Source organism: Simochromis diagramma, unplaced genomic scaffold (genome assembly GCF_900408965.1).
Source record: "Simochromis diagramma unplaced genomic scaffold, fSimDia1.1 OVJJ01000583.1, whole genome shotgun sequence".
NCBI lineage: Eukaryota > Metazoa > Chordata > Actinopteri > Cichliformes > Cichlidae > Simochromis > Simochromis diagramma.
Window position 1 is genome coordinate 1,295,465 of NW_024387285.1, and position 27,216 is coordinate 1,322,680.

A 27,216-nucleotide genomic window follows, 5' to 3' on the forward strand; every position below is an offset into this window, starting at 1 on the left:
GAAGGAAAACAAACTGCGTCACTTCCTGTGTGACACAGATGCTTAGAAAACGTTTGGTAGCAGGAACTGTGGGAAGCTGCTGTGGTGACTCTGATGTGATGGCTGTGAGGCGTTGGGGACAGTGATTCTGAGAGGTGAGCGGGGTCATGTCGCCTGTTTCCTGTTCGGTAGTTCGATGCTGGTGTTCCGGTCCCGGGGGGACGGCTTTGAAGGCACCGGCTGGTTTGACACGTTGTGTTAACGCGTCCATTCATTGCCGCGCTGCTAAACTCTGTGAATAAGTGACAGCTAACAGGTAACTTTAGCTGAGCACGCAGTTAGTTATCAGTCTGAGCTTAGCTAATTACCTGCAGGCTGCTAGCCGTGAACAGGTTAACAGGTTGGAGGTTTTACTAGCTAACTTTACCTTAGCTTCCTAACTAACCGGAGTGGGTTTTTATATGTGTTTCGTTTCTATTTTCAGCTTTCTGAGTAAACCCTTCACGTTAGCTTGCTGCAGACTGACTGTGCGTGGCTTAGTTTTTATCATCAGTTAATCCTTTCAGTTTGTTTTGCGAGCATAGAAAGTTTAGAGAGTTTTTCTTTAATACTTTTGGATATATAGCTTTGAATTTAAGGAATCCATCAGAGGCCTGTACCACGAAGCAGGATTTGGGGCTGATCGAGGTAACTTCAGGGTTAACCCAGCGTGTCACTGTTATCAAGGTGTGGTACATCGCCATGGTAACTCATGCAGCAGACCTAGCCTGCTCAGGTGGAGGTCACGTGCATGATGAGATATGTCAGACCTCTGTACGCGGATTGTAAGAAGCTCTGATGTTTTTATCTTTCCCTCGTGACCACCTTTAAGAAGTAAAGCAGTCAAGCAAACCAGTTAGTGCACATTAGATTATATAAATCTAAATATAAAAGAACCTGAGATGTAGAGAAAATGTGCCTATATATGTATAATAGGAAAAGAAAAACTACACAGGATCTTTGAAATAAATATATTTCACAGCAGTGTAGCAACAGAAAAACAGTGTACATTCACCATTCCAGAAATATTACACTGACCTAAATATAGAGTCCCTACCAGTCCAGTTTCAGAATGTGCTTTATACATGTATGGAGAGAGGGGAGGGGGGAAGTAGCTGGGGACTGATGCTGCAGGGTTATCGAGGGTTCAAGAGTCTGATAGCTTTGAGAATGAAACTGTTGCAGAATCTGGCTGTCCTGGTCCTGATGCTCCAAAACCTCTTCTCAGAGAGCAGCGGGGAGAACAGTGCGTGGTCAAGCTGGGCGGAGTCTCTGATGATGTTATGGGCTCTACTGAGATGTGTTTGTGTGTGATGTCCTAAATGGGTGGATGGTAAGGGAAAGGTGTGCTCTCCTTAACCAGCACATGAAGTGCAGGTGCTGCTGAGCCCGTTCAACCAGTGTTAATGTGTTCAGTGACCAGTCCGGACGATCATTTATCTGTACTGCAGGGAATTTGGGGGCGATCGTGGCTCAAGAGTTGGGAGTTCGCCTTGTAATCGGAAGGTTGCCGGTTCGAGCCCCGGCTTGGACAGTCTCGGTCGTTGTGTCCTTGGGCAAGATACTTCACCCGTTGCCTACTGGTGGTGGTCAGAGGGCCCGGTGGCGCCAGTGTCCGGCAGCCTCGCCTCTGTCAGTGCGCCCCAGGGTGGCTGTGGCTACAATGTAGCTGCCATCACCAGTGTGTGAATGTGTGTGTGAATGGGTGGAGGTTCAAGGTTCTTTATTTGTCACATGCATAGTTATACAAGTATAACACACAGTGAAATGTAGCCGGGATGACTGGATATGTAAAGCTCTTTGGGGTCCTTAGGGACTAGTAAAGCGCTATATAAATACAGGCCATTTACTGCAGGGAATTTGATGATGCTGACTATCTCCACAGCACTGCTGTTAATGATGAGTGGTGAATGACTGTGCTGTTTTCTCCTGAAGTCAACGATCACTCCTGATCGTTGACAGATCATTGTCACTAATGAGACCCACCACGATGTGTCAGCAGTGCAAACCACAGTGGACTTGGGACAGAATAAGAATTACTTTGCATGTTTGTGATTGTCCATTGCTGTGAATACTTGCGCTTTTATTTGAACAGGCTTGTAGCTAGATTGATAAACTCTGGGTAAACTTATTAAGTTGATTTTCACCTTCACAAAACAGCCTGAACCTGATAACTGGAGCAGATTTAGGCAGTTGTTTTAAATTAGAGCTGCACACAAAGAGAGGATCATGCTATTGGACCCATCTTTACACAGTAACTTTAATTGGCGGCCTCCCTGCAGATATGAGGCCCTTTATTGTCTGTGTTACTGCTTGTCAAACAAGCGCAGTGGCTGTTACTCAATGTTTTGAGTTCTGAAGTGACCTCTGCCCTTTTATTTTGTTTGCTCATCTGTTCAGGTTGTTCTTGTGATGTTAGTCTTATAATTAGTCTGTGTGTTAAACCACTGTATGCTCAAAAGATGGACAGTTTTAAGTTGAAACTCCTGAGTTGCTGACATGGTTGATATTTGGGACCAGAAAACAAGTTTCAGCAACAAAACATCCACAAGGGATGTCAACGAGAAAATAACGGAGGATCACGTCATGGTATAAAGGTCAAACAAGATCAAACAGACAGTTCAGGATGACGTGTCGGATCCCTATTTAGAATACAAATTCAGTGCACATTTAAAGAGCCTGTATGTAAATGTTTTATTGTGAAAATTTAGTCCGTGCTTTCCAGGTGGCCTGTTTGTTTCCCGTCTTGTGGCTGTTAACAGCTGTGTCAGCTACCACTCAGATGAGTCTGATGGACGCCCACTCTGCTGTCTTTGAGTGCATTAGGTGATGATAGTCCTTACAGGAAGTGGTCAATGCGCTGATCAAGGACTGCCGTCACGGGCTGAAGTCCAGGAGTTTTGCCTTAAAAGTACTACTACTAATAATGTAGCTACCTCCAGTAAAATGTACTTTTTTTTTTTTTGTACACTTCATCAGAAGAACCCAGAGAAGGAGCAGCCATGGCCTGTGCTCGAGTGCCACTGGATGAGCAGCAAGCGACCGAGCCTGGCCCTCTGGGAAAGGAGCGCACGCTGCCTGCACTGGTGAGTCGGCGCTGATGGTTTTATGCTAATGTTCACTCAGACAGCTGCTCACCTCTCATACTGACCAGGATCCCAACCTGTGCTTTCTGCCATCCATCAGCACCCAGACAGGACAGAGGAGCGCTGTTTCGTGCCTTACAAGCCCCCTCCAGAAGACGGCTCTCCAGCTGACGTGGAGGAGTTTTTAGAACATGCCAGATTCATCACAGAGGACCTGGAGTGGCTGCTTGCATTGCCTCACGACAAGTTCTGGTGTCAGGTACAGTCGTGTCAACGTGTTATGTAGAGAAAAATCAACGGCTCGCGCTCTGCAGGACTGCCAGTGTTTTATTTTGTGCAACACAAAGACTAATGCTTCAAACACACCTGCTCTTTAGCAGACAGTAATGTCACATGATCCTGGCCTATGGATGCAGTGTTCATAGACCAGTATTACACTGATCTGTTTCTGTTATCAGAAACATGTTAACAGTTTGTGACGAAAACTGTCAGAAAAACACAAGAAAATTGTGAACAGATAAAAATAATAAAGATTAAAACAATCAAATAAATGAATACATAAAAAATGTAAATACAATTAAAAAGATAAATATAAAATAATTATATAAAAGCAAAAAACTGTAATAATAAAATTAATAAAAACTCTATAAACATTAGTACAAACATAACAGTAGACAGTAGGAAAGCTGTTGCCTGGATCACATTCAGCATGTAGACAGAAGGCAGTTGGTTCAAATCTGTGGAAAATGTCCTGAGAGCGCGTCTCAGTACGTCTCAGTGCCTCTTAGATAATAATTTTTATGGAACTATAATAAATCCATGTACAGCATGTGTGGGTAAATAGAGAAGCCTTTAATAAGCTACCAGGTTAGTTTAAGGAAACAGGGGAATCTCTGTTGTTCAATGAAAAAGGTGCCAAAATGGTGACTGACCGACGGCTCAGAAGATGCACAAGAAAAAGTCAAGAGGAAAAGACTCAGGAAGGAGTGCAGAGAGAGGCTGATGGTATCAGACGTGACCTTCAGCTGCCGAAGGGTCAAGAATAGTTCTTGTTGTGATAGTAAGACTTTAACATTGATGCCACATTCAGGTGCACGTTTGTCATTCAGCTGCAGGCGTCCTCTGGAGCCGGGTAGCAGTTTAGATTTCTGGTGACTCACGTGTAGGAAATGGTGCTGATGCTAGAAGACGTTCTCCTCCTGATGTCGCGTGGCCCGTCTCTCCCATCAGGTGGTGTTTGATGAGTCCCTGCAGAGGTGTTTGGACTCTTACCTGCGTCACGCTCCTCGTGGCCTCGATCTCTCCACGCTACCCTCCTCCCCGGCAGTGGCTGACATGCAACGCTCCATCCACAAAGCGGTTTTCTTGACCTTCCTCCGTATGGCCACGCATAAAGAATCAAAGGTAGGAAAACTAGATCTTCAGCGGGTCTTATGGGCTGGCGTTGGTGGTGACATAAAGTAGCGCAGTACGAAACCTTAACTTCCTCCACCTCCCTGCAGGAACACTTCTTTACCCCAGCTGTGTTTGGGGAGATCATCTACGAGAACTTTCTGTTTGACATTCCCAAAATTCTGGATCTTTGTGTGCTTTTTGGAAAGGGTAACGGCCAGCTGCTGCACAAGATGATAGGTGAGCTGTGTGTGAAATCTTATTTATGTTTCATGCCAGTTGTTGCACTCCGCTCACTTTCAACATGACGGCCTTTCAGAGAACATCTTTACTCAGCAGCCGTCCTACTACAACGACCTGGATGAGACGGTGGCCACAGTTTTACAGGCGAGAGCCCGCTTTTTGCATTTCACTGAAAAATATCCAAATGTCACAATTCCAAATGAAAAGCACATCGTTTCTGTCGGAGAATATTTGAATGCGCTTTTAACTTTTAACACTGTGTCAACTTCAGGTATTTGACACGGTCCTGCAGAAGTGTGGTCTCCAGTGTGAAGGAGCCACCGCTGCAGAGCCAATGAAGCTGAATGCACACAAAAAACCCACTGCCATGACCATGAGCCAGCAGGTCAGTCAGACAGATGTGTAACAATATGCAGTTAAATAAATAAAACACTGAAACATCTGAGATCCATGAAGGAGACCACATCAGGTTGGCTCTCTCAGTCCATTAACTAAGGGAAAGTGACACAGCTGTGCAGGGTGAAGCTGAGTTTATGAAGTGGTCCATCTTCCTGCGATCGAGCCTTCGACTGAACAGATGCAGATTTTCAAAGTCCTTATTGGCACATCGTGTTTGTGCTGAAAGGGAAATGATATCCTTCCTATTAAAACCATCTTAACTGTCGGTTCTCCGAATCGTGTGAGTCGCTGTGAATTGCGGGATGGTATTATCTCCGCCCCTTTCATAAAGGTTGGTCCAGTTTATTTGCTGCTAAATAAGGTGTGAAAGAAGGACTGAAACTCGTTTTTTTTCTTCTTTTTTTTTGTTTGAGTACAGTGGGTCACTTCCTGTCGCTGTTTTAAAAAAACAAAACAAAAAAAAACATGCTGTCATGTTCATTTGTAGCAGCCGTGGATGATAAGCAGAAGAAAAGCAGAAGAAAAGGCGATTTCATTGGGATTAAGGTTAAAAAAAAGATTACAGAACCTACAAGAATCAGTTTGTTTCACTGGTTTGGTCACAGTCTCACAGTGTCGTGCAGCTCTCTTCAAATAGAGCTCAGATTCAGAAGCTCACGATAACCTTCTGTTCACCCAGGATCTCTAAGGATCTCTTCCATCTAAAAGCCAGCTGTCTATGAGCCGTGCCTCACCTTTAGTGCTCCAGCCTGCTAAACATAGGTCGTTATTATAGGAACAGATTTTTGCACAGTCATTTCAAGATAAAGGCCTGTACCTCGGTGGTGCAACTGGTTTAACTACTAGGCTGACTACGGTTCTACAGAAGGTGTTCTGATTGATAATATCTTTTATAATTTCTGTCCTAGGAACTGTTAGATATAATTTTGTACCTGTGTGACTCAACCACCACCATCAATGCCTTCCTGGACATCTTCCCCGCAGCCTGCACCAGCTTCCAGTCCCACAGCTTCCTCAGCAGGTAGTTACCCTGAAAGTTTACCAGGAGTCGTACCTCCATAAAACCTTCTCACGATCTTTGGGTTTTCTCTGCTGGCAGTCTGACCTCGTTTTATGAGACCGGTGTGCCTGACCTCGAGAAGGCGATCAGAAAGAGAAACTTTGACGATAAAAGGTGAGCGTCTGCTGCGTAAAGACAAAACCAAACAGGAATGTAAGTGCGAGGGGAAACGTTTACCACCTGAGCGATGACAAACTTTCTTATAGTCTTCAGGAGGACCTGTGGAAGAGGCTGTCTCACTCCTGTCGTAAGATGGTGGAGACGGTGCACCTGCTGCTGCACCACACCTGCCTACAACCAATCCTGGAGGGGTGAGACGCCCAGAGTTTTTGCATGGAGATTAGCAGGATTAGCATTACATGTTTAAACAGACACACCCATTAAAACTTCTACTGGTTTCCTCGCAGGAGAGAAAACATGCAAACATTTGCAGAGGAACTGCTGCAATATTTCACATCATTTTTACCTGAGAAAAGGTGAGATGGACGATTAGTAATTTATCTCAGACTATAAGCCAATATTATAATAAGCACGTTTTCAAACAACAAAGAAAAAAGTTCAAACAACTTTGCAAGTAAATAATGAAATATTAAAATTAACACTGAGAAACCGAATTTCATCAGTTATTCACACTGACTTATTGTTGGAGCTGATTTCTTTTTGGAAAGTTTGAAACCTTTTCAGTGTTTTGTCGTTCAGTGTACGGGTTATTCTGGTTTTTGCTTGAACTCTCTGATTGCTGCTGTAATGAGAAATATGTCATCAAAACTGAAATTTAGCATCTGTTTCTTGTTCCTTCCAGATTCTTGACGGACTACGATGAGCAGTTCCCTGTTGCAGATGACATCAGCCTCCTGCAGCAGGCCGTCCCTGTCATGTATCCTCAGCGCTTCACAGCAGGACATTTCTAAAGGCTGTTATGACAGTAGCCTGAAAGCACTCACGCAAACAGTTCAACAACACATGGCCACGATTTTCAAACGTACAAAGAAAGCTGTTGCTACAGCAAGCATTGAAAGCCTCAGAAAACTGCTGAGCCTTCACTGTTGGCTTTCCCTCTGAGCTATGTTGGTTTTAGACGTACTCATTTTAAGTTGAAATAGTTGACCCTGTTTCAAAGTTCACTAATGCCATTAACAAAATGTAAAGAGACCACCACTGTGGTTTGCATTAAGTTTATATCTGCATTCATATGTGCAGTTATGGAAGGACTGGTATTCCAGTGGACCACACTCCAGGCAGTCACTAGAAAACACCAACTTCCAGAAATAAACCACACTCGGTTGCATTGTGTGGGTTGTGTTGCACCATCCGATTGCTGTAAAATAAACCGCGCGGCACAATCAGAATATATGCATATTTGTGGGTGAGAGATAAAGAGGCAGAGAGGAAGTTCATTTCTCACGTCCACCGTAAAGAGAAAAGTCAAAAATACCAAATCGCTGATTACTACGTTTACATAAAGGGATGTACAATTTATCCTACTATTATTAATTAGTGATACAGTGATCGGATTTCCTCCTTTATTATATTTCCGGGCTGTTTTACGTGTCCTGGTAACAGCAGGAACATTAGATGGTAGTTTATCAGCAGATTTATGATAATGTTGGAGCATTTATCTGTTGAGCTGAGCGAGTGTGTGCTGCGTGGGCTCAGCTCAGAATAGAAATACCGTGTTGATAATTGAAGTGAGATCCAGGAGCGCTCATTTGGCCACTTATGGTGAAGCATTTTCATTTCATGAAGGACTTTTAACTTTAACTGGGGATAATACAGTTTATATATTCAACAGTGGCATTATGGCACTATGTGATGTTTTTTTAATTAAGTAATTAAAAAACATATGAGAATTTGTTTCATCCCTTATCGTCTTCCATTGTAATATCGTAATATTTAAGCTTCTTAGGGTTCAGACTGTTGCTCTGATGGATGATGGGATGGATCTTAAATCTCAAAGCCAGACTTGGGTCTTAGTGTTGGATGATAAAGTGACTGTTGTTTTCCTCGGTACCTTCCTTAACCACCTTTTGCCTCAGTGATGAGACCAGGACGTCCTACTTGCTCCAGGGAGTTGAAAGTGCCTGGGACAGCGTGGGGCGACGGAAACCACAAAACCAGACTCGGACTAGTCAGGCTCAAGCTTCTGCATCGCTATCGGCCAATCGGGAACCAGCAGCTGGTGCTGCCGCTTCCTCTTTGGCTGGCTCTAAACCTCAGGAGGTCAGAGAGCCAGCAGAAGGAGAGAGTACGAGGGGAGCAGAGGCCATGCTGGATGTCCCCCAAAGAGGAAACAATGTGAGCTCTGTGATTGTTACCGCTCAATGCACGATTATAGCAGCCCAGATTTTCCTTATTTTCTGTCCTATATATCCTGTTAAAATGGCCAAAGTTTTAAATAATTAGGTCAGCAAAGCTACTGTGATGGAGTCTAAAAACAGCCTGCCTTTGACGCGTTTTCAGGGCGCCGTGTGTTCAGTGATCGGGGCGGAGCTGGAGTCTCTGCTGTCGTGTATCAGGGACCTACTTCCTGACCTGGGTGAAGGTTTCCTGCTGGAATGCCTGAAGGAATACAACTACAACTCCGAGCTGGTCATCAATAACATCCTGGAGGACCGGTTAGCTCCCAATCTGGCCAAACTGGACCGAGCCATGCCACGGTAACACACCGAGAGATTTATGCATAATGCTGATATTTATCATCTGCTCTGTGATCTGACATTTATAGCAGTGTCTAACATAACATTTCTTTATCTAGATAATTTGATTATGTACGTTACTTATGGCGTAATCCATAATAATATGGGATCATATGAAATCTGTCACTGAGAGGCTGCAGTGGGCTAACGGGCTGCTCCATTTCTGCTGAGACCACGGGGTCAGTACATCTGAGCCAGCCTGGCTTGTGCCAACAGTCCAGACTGCTGCTGGTGGAATAGTGCAGAAACATATGTTTTATTATCTTCATTCGTGTTTTTAATGCTGCAAATTATACTTCCCAACCTTAATAGCCACAGTTTTCCATTACCTGCACACCACAAAGCAAAAATTATGTCAAACTGCTTTGAGTTTGTGAGTTAATTTGACCTTTCCAGCCTTCACATCTAAAGGAAGTAGAATGGGATGTGGCAGAATGAATCCTGAATGTTTCAGGTGCAGACAGATGTTTCAGGGAGGCCACATCTGAACACAGCTGCAGATGAAAACAAAGAGTCATTGTTCTGGAATAAAAATGTGCCTACAGAAGATATTTATAGCAACTTTAATAAACATCTGATGCAGAGAAAAACCTCCAAGGGCAGCAGGACGACAAATGTTTTGCACACATTTTCCTTTTCATGTTTTTGTTGAGTCTGCAGTTTTGATGTTTGGGGCTCGTGTGCCTCAGTCTCGGTTCTCTGGGTGGTGTTTAGTGATCTTATAGTTTTAGAGTAGAAAAGTACACACGGTCTGGGTTGTGCTGATCAGTTTTAGATCACTGTAGAGTTTTATGCTATCATGTTTGTCATGGCTCTTTTAGGCCAGTGAAGGAGGAGCTTCCGGCTGTTCTGAACAACAGATCCAACGTGTTTGATGGCGACGAGTTTGACGTCTTCCGCAGAGAGCAGGTGGACATGTCCCGCGTCTGGAAGGGCCGGAGGTAAAAGCACACATCGAGATAATCACCGATCGGGAAGTTAAAAAGGAAAGTGGACGTGTTTTCAGTGTCAAATCTACCAGGTCCAGAGTAATATGTTCAGACGTTCACTTCCGTGCTGCTCTTATTTCAGGATGTTTGGCTCATAACTCAAACTCTGCGTGCCCTTAAAGACGCTTTGTTTTCCTGCAGGAAAGGTGAGAACGTTCGGGAGATGCTGAACGACAAGCGGCACGTAGCGGAGCAGAAAGCTCGTTATCACACGTACGAGACAGTGGTGGACGAGGTCATCGTCGAACCCGGAGAATCCGCGGCGGCCTACGAGCTGGACGACTATGACGACGAGTACGACGACACCTACGACATGAACCAAGTGGGCGCCAACGACCTAGACGGAGACTCTTTACTGACCAGAAGGTATCTTTGGTGTCGCTGATTATGATGGAGTGGAGACGCAGCGAGCCGGAATTAATTTCTGTTCCTCTGCAGGCCGTTCACGGTACCGCAGGTGCTGAGAAAAGGAAACAAGGAAGAAGACGAGGAGGACGATGAAGACGATCAAGAGGAAGATGCTTCAAAGGTACGGAGATCATTTGATTGGATTTGAAATCTTTAATGCTGTGCGATGATGGAGTTTAGGAAATGTTGATGTTAATCTGTTACCTCACAGCTGCCTTGTTATTACGCGGCAGTCGCACTTTCCATATATGATTTAACTTGCCGAAGTTTCAGCATTTAAATGGTTTGGTTATTTATGATTTGCCCTCAGACCCCGTGATCGGCTTTGCACCACCACATTTCTAGAATCCTGGACAGTCCGTGTCTTATTGTTTGTCACTTCCTTTTATTTCAGAGCGCTGTAAACAGGGACCAGTTCGTGCAGGACCCGGCTGTGCTGAGGGAGCGAGCCGAGGCTCGAAGAGCAGCCATGCAGCAGAGGAAGGGGTAAAGACGATGCTCGGTTTGCGCAGGTTCACTCTGCTCAGCTGTTTCCGTCCAACATGTTCTTGAAAATATGTGCCGTCTTCCCTCCTGCAGCTTCCGGCCAGAGCGTTCCAGCAACGTGGCTGGCCGACCCAAAGGACAAGGACAAACCACTGAGACGTTACAGGACCGGCGAAAGAAGGAGACCAACAAGAGCCGTGTAGCCAACCACAACCGGCGCAGCATGGCCGACCGCAAGAGGAACAAAGGCATGATCCCCTCCTGACCTGTGGCTCAACCCCAGTGGACTGATGGGAGAAGGGGAGGATGAGGTGTGCGTGAAAGCTGAAGGATCTGGGCTCTGGTGTGGTTCTGGTTTGACTGTGGTTCAGGTTCCAGTCACTGTGAAGGCCGTCACAGATTTCGTTAGTTTTCAGAATGGTTTCGGTAAAACTGCATTTTGGCTTTTTCTTTTATTAAAAGTTGCCAACAAGCTTTACTGAAATAGTTGAGAGATCTGTGTCGTGTTTGAGCCCAAAGGATTTTATTCTATAGTTCAATAAACATCAAGTGTGAGCGAAGGACTGACGATAAAGAATAACATGTAACAAATCATTTTATTATTAAGATCCAGGGTGATCTAACAAAGTTTCTTTGACATCATCATCATCATCGACAAACAGACTACATAGGAATAAAAGGAGGAGACGTTCGGGAGTTCCTTCTGTAGCTGGAAGAACAATTACTGACCTGGAGATCAAGTCTGGAATTCAGCGGCCGACTCGTCCTGTTCGAGCATGTGCGAAAGCTGCTGCACGCGTGTATCATCATCTACTCCGCTCACGCCACTGCTGTCCAGACTTCACCATAAATGAGGAAACTCCAACTCATAACGATGCTGTCGTTTGTGTTTGGAAGCACTTTCTGCAAGGATGGTCCTCGTGGAGAACCTCCTACACACTGCCATGCACACGCTATTTTCTATTCAGCGATGAGCTTTTTGTAACAATTTCAGCACAAAGTTATGCTTTTTGGAGTTGGCATTGCAAAAAAACCATCACAAAATAAATACAATAAAACTATATGTTTAACATACTTTGAGTTTGTGGTTATTGGCAGAGTATGGAAATAATTAATTTAAATTCCCGTTTTGCAGTAGGAACACACTTCAGAGTAAAAACGGTGATAATTATCTTCAGCTTTGGTAAGTACACGGCTTCTTTTCTGTGCTTCAGCACTTCAGAATCCACAGTCTGCACTGCAGAGATTTACTTTAGTCACAGTTTGGATATGTCGTCTTCCAAAGAGCTGTTTGACATTTTTACTTAAAATCAGGTGAGAATGTTGTTACTGTGTTAGTAAATTGTACGAACCTACTGCCATTTACATCAAACACGGGGACAAAAGAACCAAAACTCAACTATGTCCAAACATGATTAAATCTGCCTGTCAGCACCTCTGCACGTCATTAACTCAATAGTCTTGGCTTGTAATCGAAAATGTAAAAATGGTTGTGCAGTGGATTTAGTTCAGTTTAATTTCCATATCTAAGTATATATACATTATTGTTAGGTAAACCTCTGGGAGAGAAAACTAAAAAGACAAAGACAAAAAACAGATGACCCTCTTATGAGCGGAACTTGGCAACAGTGGAAAGGAAGAACTCCCTTTTGACAGGAAGAGCTCGCTTCATCTGGACTTTCCTTCCAACCTTAAATTGGATAAACTGTTCTGAAAAAGAGATGGACGGACAACCCCACCCTTGAAGGCGTTACATGCAATGTTCAGTCAATTCTAACCAGTTAACCCTGACCTGTCCCAAAGCCTCGGGCCCTGATTGGTTTCTGTGATTTCAGGATTGGACAGGAAGTGATGTCGGTCCTCCGTTTCATTCGTTTTCCTCTGAGTCCTGTGGACAGACTCCAACACCAGCTTTTGGACTACAGCTGTTAACAGACTTTGTCCTGATGCCTCAGTTAACCTGGTGTGTCAACATGTGAGCGACTTCCCCACCCGTTGCAGATTCTGGGTGGAGCACAGACTGTATACAAAAGTCCTGTTGCATAAACTGCTGTTTGCCCACTACCTGACGTTTTATTCAATAAGACTTGAAAGTGACAACAGGGTTTATGAAAGCTAACAAAGAAAGAGAGCTGAAGGTAATTTTAAGTAGATTTTTATGCAACCAGAACTCTTTCTGGAGCCACAGAGGAGAGAGAGATTTAAGGCCCGTCCACAGGCTACATCCAAATTAGCAGCCCTGCAGCTCATCAGTAAGGAAAGAGGATGGGGCCATGAAGCTGACGAGGTTCTGGTATTCTGATTTTTTAGGATGGAGCCAGACTTGCTGTCATTTCAGTCTGGCTTCATTTTTTTTTTCTTTTCTTTAAATCTTAGAAACACGAGTGGAATTCTTCTCATCAAACTGCAGAATTCAAATTTCCCAAAGATAATTCATTTAAATGGAAAATAAGAGCTGAAAAGACACTGCAGCAGATCTATGATTTGTAAAGTAAAACTGTAGCGGCTGTGAGAGCACTCGTTACACAGAGCTTCATAAAAAGGGACAATATCCTTCTATGCTGCAAACACAATCCTACCTGTTCAGCATCACTGATTGTGCAGGTGAAACTAAACTGGCTGCTGATGTATGCTAAGCATGATTAATCGCAGGAAAAATAAATAAAATGGTAAAGGAGGAGTTTAAGGATGTGTTTTTTTCCCTACATGATACCAGCTGGTACACACTGACTCCTGCACTACGACTACAGAAGCTCTACAACTACCACTGAACTGCAAAGTACCAAAGACGACCATTTTTTAAACTTTCAGTCCTCCCTGGTTGTTGATTATTGACATCATTTTGACCTAAAGTGAACCAGGTGATCAGTACATCCACACTAAAAACATAAAAGCATTGAACGCCTTTGCACCAGCAGCTGACTCAGATACTGAGGTTGTCAGTTTTTACACATACTGATCCCAAAAACAGTTGCATTTGCTGCTGTTTACACACCGAGTTGTACAGTAACGAGATCTCAAGAAGAAGTTCTGTTCACAGATAACACGACCAGTGGGGAACTTCGTAGTACTGCTTTAAACTACCACTGTATGTTGTAGAGGTTAAAATCTGATGGCCGGTCAGCAGCGACGACAAGTTTATGCTCCCAAATCCACAGCTGGAAGGAGGAAGTGTTGAGGTCGCTTTAACCAAAAACAAAAAATAAGTGTCACTGAGGTCGGGATGTGAACCGACTCCCCGAGATGAAACGACTGTTAGCTGTCTTTGCAGATGCTGCCTGGAGAGGAAAAGATTCAGACACACATTTCAGTCCCGGTCGTGAAAACGATTAGACTGACAAAGACTTGAGACTTTAGTCTGCAGTGGAAGAAGGCTGATCTTTTAAAGTGTTTTACTACAAGTCATTTTAAGCCTTTACAAGAGGATGACAGAGGCGTGTACGAGTGTGTAAACTCACTGAGGATGCTGCGCTTGCACAGAGGACAGGTGTGCTGCAGCAGCAGCCAGGGGTCGACACAGTCTCTGTGATACTCGTGAAGACACGGCAGCACCCGCAGACACTGAGACGACATTTTATAGATGCATCGTTTATTTAGATCACAAAGTTAGCCAAAAAGCAGAGCGTGTTTGACTATTTACTCTCATCATTCACGGTCACTCCCTTCTTACTGAATTAAACAGAGTTAGTGTGTGTGTGGGGGGGGGTGTCGGCTGACCTGGTTGTTGTTAAAAGGCTCCAAACAGACGGCGCAGGTTTCCGCCTCTGCCAGCTGCGACGGGTCACACCAGGGTTTGGGCTGACGGTATCGTTTGGTCTTCAGGGATGACATCCTCTTCAGAACGTCCTGTTTGGGAAGGAGCTGAAAAACACAGTTCAATTCAATTCAATTTTATTTATATAGCGCCAAATCACAACAAAAGTCACCTCAAGGCGCTTCATGATACAGAGAAAACCCAACAATCATATGACCCCTTATGAGCAAGCACTTTGGCGACAGAGGGGAGGAAAAACTCCCTTTTAACAGGAAGAAACCTCCGGCAGAACCAGGCTCAGGGAGGGGCGGGGCCATCTGCTGCAACTGGTTGGGGTGAGAGACGTAGCCAGCAGAACATCTCATGTACCGCTGATTTTTATTTCTGTGTGGGTGTAATTGTAGAGACGTTAGCTTATAGTATTAGATGACTTGAGGTGAATGTTGTTGTGATTTTAGTGTTATATAAATAAAATTTAATTGAAACTGCACGACAGAGGCCTGACTTGAAGTTCTCCTCACAGACAGCTTTTGTTTCGTGTAGGCTGCTTTGTTGTGCCCTTTGCCACCAGCCTCTGTACTGCAGAAGTTTACACATTTGCTTAATGAACGCAAGGTCGCCGATTCACTCCCAGCCACACACACACTGAGGTTACATCAGGAAGGCATCCAGCATTTAAAAATATCTGCTCTCAACTGTTCCTGAGAGCAGATACCTCAGGAACAGTTGCTGCTGTTTGAATCTTTTATTTGAAAGGAGCAGCCAATCAGAAAAAGTTGGCTTAAAAAGGGGGGGACGACCCGAGGGGCTGTGCCAAAGCAAATTTTAAATAAAAAACATAATTGTCTACCTCTAAGTCGTCGTTCAGCTGGCGGCCTTGGTACTGCCAGCGAGCCTGAACGATGACTCCTGTGCTGAGGATCAGAGCCACCAGGAGGACGGTGTCCCACAGCTGCTGCAGGTACTTCTGTGAAGCAGCAACAACACGGATTCCTCTACATCACAAACAAGAAAAGTCTTCCAGATAAATTAGCTTATATTTCTAATTCTGTACCGTTCCATCTAATCGGGTTATCTTGACAAGTAGGAAGTCAGAGGTTTAGGCTCCAACACGAGTTGCTCACTCGGCTCCTATGCAGCAGCTTAAAAGCAGACGTGTGTTTGACTGTGTCGTGTTTGCCCACCTGGACCTGAGAGTTGGTCTCGCCGGTGCAGATGACCCCCTGCCACTCCCCGTAGCGACCTCCTCTCGACCGCCCGCAGCTGGACCACAGCGTGAGCGTGGCTCCCTGCCCGAACACACAGCAGCAATGCGCTCACTGTCAGCTCAGCCTGTCATCTGTTCACTCACCACTGGAGGGTGCTAACAACTGAGATGGGTGTGGATCTCACCAGGTTGTCCTGCAGGATCGTCTTGTATGTGATTTTTGCCGTCGCCTGAAGGCCCCTGTGAAGAGGTCGGTGCAGATTTAGGTGCCGATAAAAATCATCTGCCACCTTCCAGTCCTCCTGCTTTGTTTGCATTTCTCTCCATTAGTGTTTCCAACACCCAACAAGCACAGACTGTATATCAATGATGACTAAGGACATCTGCATCCTCTCTCACGGGCAGCAGAGGGTGACATCTGTGACATCTACTGGACTCAATCACTACTTGTAAGTTTTTTTCATACAACACAGTGCTTGTATTGTGAAATACGGACACACTGATGCTGCCATTTTCAAATCCACATAAGACACATTTGACATGAAAGCCTATCGGTAAATTGTAAACATCTCGCCTTGATGTGATTCTCCTGTCTCAGTGAGGCTGTTGAAATTGAGTGTGGCAGAACCTGTTTACTGCATGCAGGCTTGAAATACCCTTGAAACCCATTTTTAAGGTAAGTTAACCTCCCACTGTTACTTTTTGAAGTTGTTCTGTGAAACTATGCAGGGCGCATTCAAATTAATGCACAGTTTCCATCAGCGTTCCGTCCCTCTGAATTGCAAACACATGTGCCATTATATGCAACTCACACTCATGGATGCATGTATGCAGCTGCATCTCTGATAATCAGGCACTGACCTGAGCAGCGCTCCGATCAGCTTGGTCACATTTTCTGATGTCTGGATCACAATGATGGGCTTGGACAGCACCTGGGATAAATCCATCTACAAACAGGAAAAACAGGGTTAAGAATTCAGCACAATGAAATGTAAACACAGTCAGAGCTGTGCAGTTGAAAAAGACTTATTTAATGATATCTGCATGTTTCCATGCATAATGGTGGCTCTTCAATTAAGTTAGATACAACATAAAATACTATAATAGTCTCATATGAGAAAATAGAAATAGAGGTTGCGGCAACATCAAAAGCGGATTTACACAGTAAACCTAAAACAGCCACCAGCATTATTACTGTCAATGATCTGATAAGAAGCATGCACAGAGTGCAACAACGGCACATTTGGCTGGGCTGTTATGAAAGAAAGGTTCAAAAAACAAAAACCCTTTTCATCATGCTGTGTACTGCATGTCCTCTCACTGGCTTAATAAACATTAGATTCGGCCTCTCTTGCAGACAAAGAGTTAGCTGAGGTGCTTTGTGATTTACTAAATTATGAAGCGTACTTCCTAAACGATCAACACAAAAAGGTAAATGACACACAGGTTCATGAATGTCAGGAAATTTTGAAGAAAACAAATGTATGTTTCTCAGGTTTTCAGGGTCAGAGTTCATGTTTCAGGTCCAAACAATTCTCTTCCTCCTCATCGCCTGAAGAATCCCAGCAGAGCCTGCTCTTGAAGAGGTCTCCTCCTGTAAAAGGGAGTTCTTCCTTCCCACTGTTACCAAAGGGTGTTCACAAGGGGTCATCTGACTGTTGGCGGTTTTCTCTCTTATACTGCGATCAGTACAGTTACATCTGAGATCATAAAATAAAGCAGCAGTTTGGCTATGATAAAACTATTAATGATGAGGTTGTATCAACCGTGCCTCCCCGCTTAGATGTCTGCTGGGAGGGAGTGAGATGTGAGGACAGGGAAACGAGAAAGGCAGCTGGGTTACACTCATGGGAACTGTAGGTGCTGCTCTCAGATGATCCTCTCAGTTTCACTCTTCTTGAGGGATTCATGAAGAAATCCAAAAAAGCTTCTGCAAAGACATCCTTTTATGTTGTTGTCATCTCTGTCGCTTGGGGACTTCACTGGACCTAAACCTCAGATCTGTTTCTAATAGAATGTGGACATTTGACCTGTTGTTATATATGCAGCCATTTTTATGCCTTGTCCTCACACAGACTGGCATGAGGATGTTGACACTCCAGCGGCACTTGCAGTATAACCTGCAACTTTACTTTCAGCCTGTAGCTTGCATCGGGGTCATGTACATGGACTGGCACATGTAAAAATAAGTCAAATAAGGAAAACGTCTGAGGAAGTTGCCGTACAGTTATGATGGAAAAGATGGAGAAACAAGATCCGTATCAACTGCAGACACATCCTTCTTTCTGAATTTTTACCTCACTGACGGTGTTTTGGTTGAGAGCCAGAATAATCAGCGCCGACGCCCCGAGGACCAACGCTCGCTTCATCTTGAACAGAGAGAAATCGATGTTACCTTTCAGGTTTTTAACTAAAATACTGAAAACAGACTGATCACAGAACTAAAGCAGAAAGGCAATGTGGAACATGTGAAAACTAAGCAGTTGACTGAACTGTACAAATACCACTCACTTTATTTACCACAGCATCAGCGAAGGACTCCTGGTTCCCAGTCGAGGCTTTGCTTTCGTCTATCTCCACGGGCACAACCCCGATCCACGGCTCCTGCTTCTTGATGTCAGCCTCGTCGTTTCCTTCGTCCACTGGTGTCACCTCATCTCTAACCTAAAGACAAAGGACAGGGAAACAGGCTGAACATCTGCCCTGCACCAGGGTGGAAGTTCTGACGGGCGATTGTTGATCTGTTTTTAATATTAGTACATCTTCTTTTATCTCTTTTACCTGAAAGGTGTGATTGGCCCACATACAAAAAAGGCAACACGTTAAAGTTAAAATTTTCTATCTAAAATCTTATTTTAAGCCAAAAAAATAAAACTTAGTTAACAAAACAAATTGTTATTTTGGGCTCGTGTCACCCGCATGTACCACTCTATTAAAGGACCAGGACAAGAGCCGAGTAGCTTTGACCCCCCCAGGCCCACTCACCAGGACCAGGTCTGCCTCCAACTCTTCTCGCTCCTCGTCCCGCTGCTCGGAGCTCCCACCGCCCAGGCTGGACTCAACCACCTCACCCTGGAGCAGGTCGCTCGCATCTGGCCGCTGTTCCAAGAAAACCTCTACCAGAGCAACCTGCTCCGCCACCGCCAGCAGCCCCGGCCACCGCAGCAGCAGCAGTAGCAGGAGCGGTAACGACACCCCGAGGCAGCACCAGCGAGGGGAAGCCATGACCCCCAAAACAACACAGAGGAAATAGAGCAGAAAACTGCAATAAATCCACGGTTTTAATCAACTGTCAGACATTGTTTTGGAAAAGCCGTAGCGGTTCCCTTCGCCAGATAGCTCGCAGAGCCCCGGAGAATGTAAACAAGAAAAACAGCTTCCGGTCGAACCCGGAAGCTGCAGGATAATTATTCTCTTGCATAGGAAAAACGCAAAAAAGGCCCTTTAGACAGCATCGACAGAAATTAAATCACATGCTAATGCTGTTGATTAGCTATCGATGTATCACACTGGTTATGAACTGCCAACTTTAGCATATGACTGTTTCTCACGCTAGCGTACAGTCGCTGAGCTTTTAATTTAAACAGAGACGAATAAAAACACCGAGAGAAGTACTCTCCCACACTTCCTTTTTCGCTTTAAAGCTAGGACTCAACCCTACAGCTAAAGTTCCGTATAAAACATTTTCAAAACGGCCTGGTGTTTATACTAAGATGGTGAATAACTAAATTCCCTTTATCAAAGTCTAATATTTTTCAGAAAGCACTGGAGATAAAAATCAGGATCTTTTAACAAGTTCCTTTTCTCAATTGCCCGGTACGACTATAAATATAGGGTATCACATTTATCATTAAAACTAATAATACGCAGTTAAACATAACTTTATAAAAGTGGCATAATACGCAATAACTTAATTTAATTAACGATGTGAAAACGCTTATTGTATGTGCGCATGTGCAAGATTTGTTGTTAATTTATTTTCTTTTTCCAAAGATCGTCTCCTTTCTGTCCCGACAATGTCTTACCCAAAAGGGAAAAAAAACACCTACTATTAAACGTTAAAGAGCTTAAAATTCTCAGTGTAAGGCCTCGTAGATTAAATTACTTTACTCTTTATTTTCAGGTGATTAGCTCGACAATTTAATGGCGAAAGATACATTGAATAATTCTGTATTTAATAACATGATTTTAATAGTGAGTGAACCTATGAACAGAGAAGGCGGGGCTTCTGCTCTCCGTGGCCCCTCCCTCTGCTGCAGAATGACGCTCCTGTCATTTTCCCCTTTTTCTTTGGCTGAGTTAGCCAGCTGGGCTGGATCTTTAAGCATAGGGTAAAAACGGGCGGTGTGAGCGCCGTGTTTACATTTTTCCCCCCTCTCATACGTTTTGCACCACCGGGCAGTGACACCGGAGGATAGCAGGACGCTGAGGCCGTGGATGAGCATCACGTGGAGGCGTCAAAGACGGAACTTTGAAGGAGCTCTGCTGTCTTTATCCACAGGTCGGAGGCATGAGCGGGAGAGTGGGAGACCTGAGTCCTAAACAGGCTGAGGCGCTGGAGCAGGTCAGTTTCATAATAAGAAGAGTTTGATAACGCGACTGAATGGGGTGATGCTTTCACTCTGGCCTTATCTGTCTTCATCTGCTTCGCTGTTTTCACAGTGTGTGGTTTCCGTCACGGTGTGAAACGCTCTAATAATGTGTGTAGAGGCTCACAGTGAGCTGTCACAGCATGCGCACAGACGCTGTCCTGCATTTATTTCCTTTCTAGCCCATATATCACAGTGGAGTCTCCTCTGTTTAATTAACCGAAAATATTAAGGGTTTATACGCAGCACTAATGTTTTCTGTTAATGTTAGCCATATACTGATGTGTTATTGATCAGCAAAGAGACTATGGAGGAAGGTTAAATTTGCTAAACTAGATTAAATTTAAATATCACCCAAGTTTGACACTGTGGTGTCTTTATTTTCTGTGAGTCTGTCAGTAAGCCACACTTTATGAAGGGCTTATAAGGATTTTTTTAAATTATTGTTGTTGTTGTTGTATTAAACTTGATTATATATTTTGATTTTTTTTTAAGATCAGAATTCAGCCCATAGAATAAGGACGGCGTTGTAGCAAATAATCAGCTAATCTGACTAAGAAACTCAGATTTTAGTTGCTGTCTAAAACCCATTAGATAGTCAGTGTTCAATACATTTAAAATCCTAATATTTTACAAGCCAGTGATGTTCCAAATAGCTATTTGTGTATTTGCAAAAAAACATTTGTATCCATATTTAAATGAATGTAAATGACTTTTTGGTCTATAATTTGCCAAACAACAGACAAGTAATTCTGAGACAGAAAAAGGAGCTGCAGTTAGTTTTTGGCACAGTAACATTTACGTCTCACTGACATTAAAAATGTCCTTTTCTTCATCTGTATGTAAACAAAGTGTTAATAAAAATATATTAAAACGTCTTTTTTAAGATTACCCCTGTGCTCGTCGGTGCACATTTTCCACCAAGAAGTGAGAGTGGGAAAACATCACTGAAAAACAATAGGTGCCATTTCAGATTTATAGTGCTGTGCAAACGTCTTGAGCCATCATCATTTCTTTATATTTTGGGACCGGTGATGTCGGTGATCTTGTCTAAATGAATGGAATTATGAACTTGGGAAAGTACAATCAGATTTTCATCCACCATACAAAACCATCTGGAAAGCATGTGATTGGCAACAGCTTCGTTTTTCAGCATGACACTGATCCCAACCACACAGCCAGTGCAGTAAACCCATCATGGATAGAAAACAAACAAACAACACCAAATGGAGCACTAGCAGTCAGGATCGGCCTCTCCAGAGCCTGGATTTCAACATTATCATTGCAGTGTGGGATCATGTAGACAGACAATGGGAAACAAAAAGCCACCAACATCTACAGAAGAGCTTCGAATGTCCTTCATGAACCATAGAGAACTATTCCTAAAGACGTCAAACCAAATATTGACTTTCAAGCTCCTGTTTGTGCCTTATGTTTCAGTAAGTCGCTGCACCTATTTCCCATTTTTCTAACAAACTGTTAATTATAAAGAAATGTGATGTGGCTCAAGACCTTTGCAAAACATAAGTTCAAACTTCAGTATTATGTTTATTGTTCAAACTAGTATTTCAGACAGTGAAACAGTGATTTCCTTTAACCAATAAATTACATAAATTACTTTTGAAACATGCTGCGGTCATTGAGCTGTCAAGAAAAATAACATTTTTTGTCCTTGCACAGGTTAGTAACAAGTGAGCATATCCTGAATAATCCTTCTGACTCTTAGGGTTCCTGTAGTTTACAAAATGGACTTAATTTTGTATTTGTTATGACATGAAAACAGTAACTCATCCAATAAACCCACAAGGACAGTGTTTTACTGGAACATTTCTGGATACAGTTATTGGTTAACAGCTTGTGAGCGGCTAATCACAAGCCAGTGAGCTTGTGGTTTCACAGTCAGATCCACCCTTTGTCATGTGATGGATTGTGTAGATTACTGGACTCATCAGATGGAATTAATTAAGGAAGAAAAAAACAAACCTTTATGTTTGTGTTGTTTAAATCCAGCAGGAAACAAATCACATAAAGCCAAACAGGAGCAACACAATGGAAAAGCCACAGGCAGACAAACATTCAGTTCAGTGTAGGCGAATTAGAAACACCAGGGTACACAGCTGAAACCAATCAGGGAAAACAAGACAAGGGAAGCAAAACTGAATATAGGACACAAAAATATGGAGAATATCAGAATAAAACAGGAAGGAACTTAACATAGCGATGGAGACTTAACTAGACACAGGCAACACGGGTGAGGAAGGGTGAACTGAGACAGGGAACACAATAAACACAATAAACACAACAGTAACTGTAAAAAAAAAAAAAAAAAGGTAGAAGAGTGAGAACACAACAAGAAACTGAGAATTAAACTGAAGAAAGTTTATAATAAGAGAACTTAAAGGTCCAAAAACACAAAACACAGGGTTCATAACACGACTGCCCTAAATGATGGGAAACGTCACAGTGGGTACGTAAATTTGTTTATGAAAAAACAGGCTCTGCCACGACTTTCTCGCAAAATAATTTCTTCCTGGATAAATAAACATTGAAAAAAACAAAACCGTTCTTAGTCATTAGCAACATTATCAGCTGCACCCCATTAAGAGCAGTCCTGTTGGAAGACCACGTTCAGCTCCACATCTGTTATCATATGATGTCAGGGGTCTGCTGTCATTCATCATTTAGCTGAAGGGAAAGTCTGTTATCTGCATCTATACACACTGCGAAGTGTACGATAAGGCCAAAAGTTTATGGACATGTTCTTTTAGTTCATATTAACCCTCCACAGCAGAGGTCTCTGCTGCAGGGCAGGAGTGTTTTTACAGTAAGAAAGATTGAGACATACACTACACTGTTATGATAAAGGTAGATAAATTATACATAGACTAGCATTTCTACTGCAAGGCTCATTCACCGAGTCACACCCACATTCATACAGTGCTTTTATCTATGTTGATCTGTGCGCACACTCACACAGCATCAGGGTTTAGTAGTTTGCTCCAGGCGATCGTGGTGATTCCAGCTTTACTAAACAGCCGTTTAGTTCCATGTGTCTTTAAAAGTTCACTATTATGTGAACATTGTAATCCACATGTAGTGTGGTATATTGCTAAAATTGCACATATTTTTCTAAAATGATCTCAGGCTTATTAAATTAAAGATGGAAATTAAAGATCTCATTAACTGTCATCTAAAATGATGGGTCATGATCGTTTTAATCGAGTAACAAACCAAAAATAAGTAAAATAGTTTGCTCTTCTTTTCTCAGTCTGGTGCTGTGAAGCATATGAGATGCTCCTGTGTCTCTTATCCACATCCGTTAAGTTATGGGTTTATGGGAAGTTTTGGTGCTGCTGAAAAAACTGATTTTCATTGCCTGGCAAAGTATCTGATTTAAACTGTGGGTGCAAAAAAATGTTTTAGTGATTTAAGGTTAAAACCAGCAACAGTTACTGTAGGTTTGGTGCGTGGACAGAAGGATGTGACTTTATTTCTATATATGAAAAGACATTAAAACACAAACAGTTAGACCAATAAAATTGTAATTGTAATCAATATCTTTTTACAGCAGTGGTTTTCAGTGGTTGAAAAAGTATTTCAGGTCGGTTGGGTTGTCTGGCTTTCTGGGTGTGTCTCGTATTTTGCTGGAATATGGTGTTAAGTGGAAGGTGTGTGGATTTCAGGTAACGTCACGTGATCAAGGTGACACACTGATATTAGGACACTTGACATGTTTCAACATGATAGTGCACATAAAGCCAGGCACTTAAAGAACTGGGTTTGTTATTTCAGAACTGAACTAGTCCGCACAGATACATGAAACCTCCACCTCATCCAACACCTCAGGGATGGACAGACACACTGACTGAGCTTTAGTGGCTGTATGGGAACAAACTCCACCATCCCAATGGAAAACCTGACCATCCTGCATTTTGCAGCAACTGAACTTTTAATATTTGCCGTTTATTTCTGCCCTTTGTTTTACATTAAACTGACAAAACCAGCGATACAAATATTTCTTCTTTGTTTTAGGAAGAAAATCTGACAAATCCATCCTCCATCTGTTTCTTTTCTCAACAAATACTTTTCTATGATTGCAAAACCTGCAGCCACACCCCCAAGAATTAACCTCCTGCACCGACACGGGGTTGATTTGAGTTTATATGGCCTCTTTTATGGGCCCCAAACTTATTATTTGACTTGATTTTTTTTGCATGTTTTATCAGTAAAATCTGCTTATTTCAAAATAAACTTGTGCCTTATCTGTTTGCATTGATAACAGATAAGTGGGAGAGCTGTTATCAATGTGATACAATGAGTTGATACATTGAGTGAATATAAATCATGATACAGCAATTTTGCAAAGCTTGCATTCACATTTATTTGTGCCAGTGACTCTTGTAAGTCACAGTCTGTAGAAAGGAATCAACCTGCATGTGTTGCAAGGGGAAATGATTCCATACTCGTCCTTATCTATATGTATTTGTTTTACTTTATAGCCAACAGCATGTCACTTTAGAGCCTAAAATGTCACGTGAGCCTGCCTCGAGGTCTGCAAACATGTTTACAGGCATCAGCTGTAATGGAAAACAGTCATTAAGTCACAAGATTCGGTGACACACACCACTGTGAAGAAAAACCTCTTAAGGCCGGTTTTCACTCCCAGGCTCACAGCTGGAGACATTTAGTGAAACGTTTCCTCTGAAGTCACATGCCTCTTCTTTTCTCCCGTGTCCGATTGCAGTTTCGAGTACGGGTACAAGATATTCTTCCTCAACTTCCTGCACAGCATGACCACTTCCTCTTACGTTGGCTCAGAGGTGAGTTTACTACCACTTTGCATCTGTCACTTCTCCCAAACTGAAAATGGCAAAAAGCAGAAGTTTTCCCATAATTCCACATCCTACACGCTAAAGTTATTTTCTCCTGTAATGCAAACTGGGAAAAAAATCTGGTCACATTATTTCACTTGTGGAGTAAGACGAGTGAAATAACGTGGTGGCTTATTGCATGAAAAGACATGAAGCAACGTGTTTTCATGACTCTGCTCACATAAACCAACATGTGCACTCAGCACGACACCTCTTATACCGTTGAGAGAGGGGGAGGCGGGTCTTCTTGTACCCCTTTTTAATGCCCCCGTAGGCCCCACCCTTCTGTCTGCGTCTGGTTCACGCAGGGCGTTGTTGTGGCTTGAACCCTCCGTTATCAAGTACATTTTGTCACACACACACACACACACACACACACACACACACACACACACACACACACACACACACACACACACACACACTAATCTGTCCCTCCCTGCCTGTCAGCTCTGACACTGTAAAATATACAAATGTGAATAAATACAATAAAATAACACGATGCAGACTAACAAGAGGAGCCTATAGAGAGTTTAGAGCTTCTTTTTGCAAAGCAAATGTGTTTGGCAAAACGGTGCCATCAGATCACGATTGCTAAAGTTGCTGTCGAGAGGAGAAGTTCTTTTGCCAAAAGGTGACAAATAAATAAGAGATAAATACAAAAATTGGAGGTCTTCTTTGTGTAACTGATATCCAGAGTCTGAATAGGTGGTAGTTTTGGACCCTGGAGGAAGCGCAGCGATTAAAGCAGGCCTTGTTCTGGTTAAGTCCTAAAGCAGAAGCCTAGCACTCCATGTATCAGGCTAATCCACGGCTAATCGCATTAAAGGTGCACTACGGCTGTCTGCTGCTCTTCTAGGTTTCAGTTCCCTGGATTTTGATAACAATGAAGAAGTGTCTCATAATGAGCATTTAGGCTGGCGGTTAGGGCGTGCTGTTCTCCTTAAGTCGGCCTTACTAAATGAGCGCAAATGCTGTGAAATGCCTGATTTGCTTCTCAGAAAGCTGAGCGTCACAGCTCCAAACATCGACAATGAAGGTCTGTTTGGACAGTGCATGCTCTAAATGATACGAGTTATGTCACGCTTAGCGTCACACTGTAGGAACAGTGCAGCTTAGTGATTCCCAAGAGGCAAAAGTACCCCAGGAGGTATTTGTGCAGTAGCCACGGGATACATGAACAGATTAGTTCTGTATCTGTAACCAATCTGAAAAAACCTGCATGTAACCTGAACAAATCTGAACTGAAAAGTTGCCTAAAAGTGATGAATAAGCACTCAAAGATGGCGCCTGGTTGAACCATATTGACTTTCAAGATCATGGATCATTGGAAATGTAAAAACTCGATATTTACCTTACATATATTTCCATCTGTATGTACACATGCTGCACCTGTTTCCCATTTTCCTAACAAAATATAAGGTAATGAGGATGACACAGTTAGGAAATATTGATTAAAGTGTGGCTGGCAGTTCAAGCTGTTGGCTAAGAATATGGAAATGCATAGTCTTAGCTAAACGTAGAGGATAAAAGCTCTTTTCATCTGCCGCCTTATTCGCCAAATTCACCGCAGCAGGTGGGATGCCCTTCCTGATGCAACCTTAAAAGGATTTATGTCTTCTCCTCAGATTAAACCATGGATTTTTACACTTGGTAGGTAAAGTGCACTGGATAAAAAGTTGCAATAGCTTCCTAAAATTATGAATAACAAGTTTAATTAACTAAACGTATGGCTAGCTTAAAATAAAGGACCGGTTATTTTCAGTGTTCACTAAACATAATTTAGAGTAGCTTTTAAAGAAAGAAAGAACTGAAATTAACTGGATGAGTGATTGAAAGAGAATTCTAGTAGTAATTGATGGTCGTCACTGTTTGACTGCAAGTCTGCGATAATCTGTCCAGATTTACGTGAGCCTGGAGTGCCATTTATGTTGTGCTTGTACACCACTCAAAGAATTTTAGATAACAAGCCACAATTTGAACGTTAAACATCAGAGGTGTTGTTGGTGGAGATGTTG

At 43.0% G+C, this 27,216-nt stretch overlaps 3 protein-coding genes across 5 annotated transcripts in view; 2 read left to right on the forward strand and 1 right to left on the reverse strand.

The window, feature by feature from the left end:
• On the forward strand, positions 1-11,851 carry ascc2 (activating signal cointegrator 1 complex subunit 2). 2 transcript variants are annotated; one of them, XM_040003455.1, is made up of 19 exons: positions 1-134; positions 2,998-3,104; positions 3,205-3,363; positions 4,335-4,508; positions 4,607-4,736; positions 4,816-4,883; positions 5,011-5,124; positions 6,047-6,159; positions 6,238-6,312; positions 6,405-6,509; positions 6,606-6,674; positions 7,001-7,075; positions 8,235-8,493; positions 8,659-8,855; positions 9,716-9,835; positions 10,025-10,249; positions 10,322-10,412; positions 10,686-10,777; positions 10,871-11,851. In XM_040003455.1, the coding sequence occupies exons 2-19, from the start codon at positions 3,021-3,023 to the stop codon at positions 11,040-11,042; spliced, it is 2,322 nt and encodes a 773-aa protein (XP_039859389.1). In that variant the 5' UTR covers positions 1-134; positions 2,998-3,020; the 3' UTR covers positions 11,043-11,851. The 2 variants fall into 2 exon arrangements, with proteins under 2 accessions (XP_039859389.1, XP_039859390.1); XM_040003456.1 differs by lacking the exon at positions 1-134 and adding an exon at positions 163-295.
• rnf215 (ring finger protein 215) lies at positions 11,360-22,918 on the reverse strand. 2 transcript variants are annotated; one of them, XM_040003485.1, is made up of 11 exons: positions 22,311-22,918; positions 18,724-18,867; positions 18,250-18,402; positions 18,036-18,107; positions 16,600-16,685; positions 15,924-15,978; positions 15,716-15,820; positions 15,382-15,498; positions 14,495-14,638; positions 14,236-14,338; positions 11,360-14,055 (listed from the first exon to the last, which is right to left on the reverse strand). In XM_040003485.1, the coding sequence occupies exons 1-11, from the start codon at positions 22,401-22,403 to the stop codon at positions 14,033-14,035; spliced, it is 1,095 nt and encodes a 364-aa protein (XP_039859419.1). In that variant the 5' UTR covers positions 22,404-22,918; the 3' UTR covers positions 11,360-14,032. The 2 variants fall into 2 exon arrangements, with proteins under 2 accessions (XP_039859419.1, XP_039859418.1); XM_040003484.1 differs by lacking the exon at positions 22,311-22,918 and having other exon boundaries at positions 18,724-19,299.
• The window catches only part of LOC120716104 (SEC14-like protein 2), a 19,744-nt gene continuing 12,545 nt past the window's right edge, over positions 20,018-27,216 (forward strand). Inside the window, exons 1-2 of the mRNA XM_040003483.1 lie at positions 20,018-20,302; positions 25,072-25,147. Of these exons, the coding sequence (XP_039859417.1) occupies positions 20,249-20,302; positions 25,072-25,147 (130 nt within the window). The 5' untranslated portion in view covers positions 20,018-20,248. The remainder of the gene's footprint in view (positions 20,303-25,071; positions 25,148-27,216) is intronic.

What these genes read in the sequence shown, in the direction of transcription:
- rnf215 (XM_040003484.1), bottom strand. Translation starts at nt 18,963, where the DNA reads ATGGCTTCCCCTCGCTGGTGCTGCCTCGGGGTGTCGTTACCGCTCCTG. An exon ending in AGCTGAACGACGACTTAGAG is followed by an intron (nt 14,639 to 15,381) that starts GTAGACAATTAT and finishes TGTGTTTTTCAG; the next exon opens with CTCCTTCCCAAACAGGACGT. An exon ending in AGCCTTTTAACAACAACCAG is followed by an intron (nt 14,339 to 14,494) that starts GTCAGCCGACAC and finishes ATGTCGTCTCAG; the next exon opens with TGTCTGCGGGTGCTGCCGTG.
- ascc2 (XM_040003455.1), top strand. Translation starts at nt 3,021, where the DNA reads ATGGCCTGTGCTCGAGTGCCACTGGATGAGCAGCAAGCGACCGAGCCT. An exon ending in AGAAACTTTGACGATAAAAG is followed by an intron (nt 6,313 to 6,404) that starts GTGAGCGTCTGC and finishes ACTTTCTTATAG; the next exon opens with TCTTCAGGAGGACCTGTGGA. An exon ending in AAGAGGAAGATGCTTCAAAG is followed by an intron (nt 10,413 to 10,685) that starts GTACGGAGATCA and finishes CTTTTATTTCAG; the next exon opens with AGCGCTGTAAACAGGGACCA.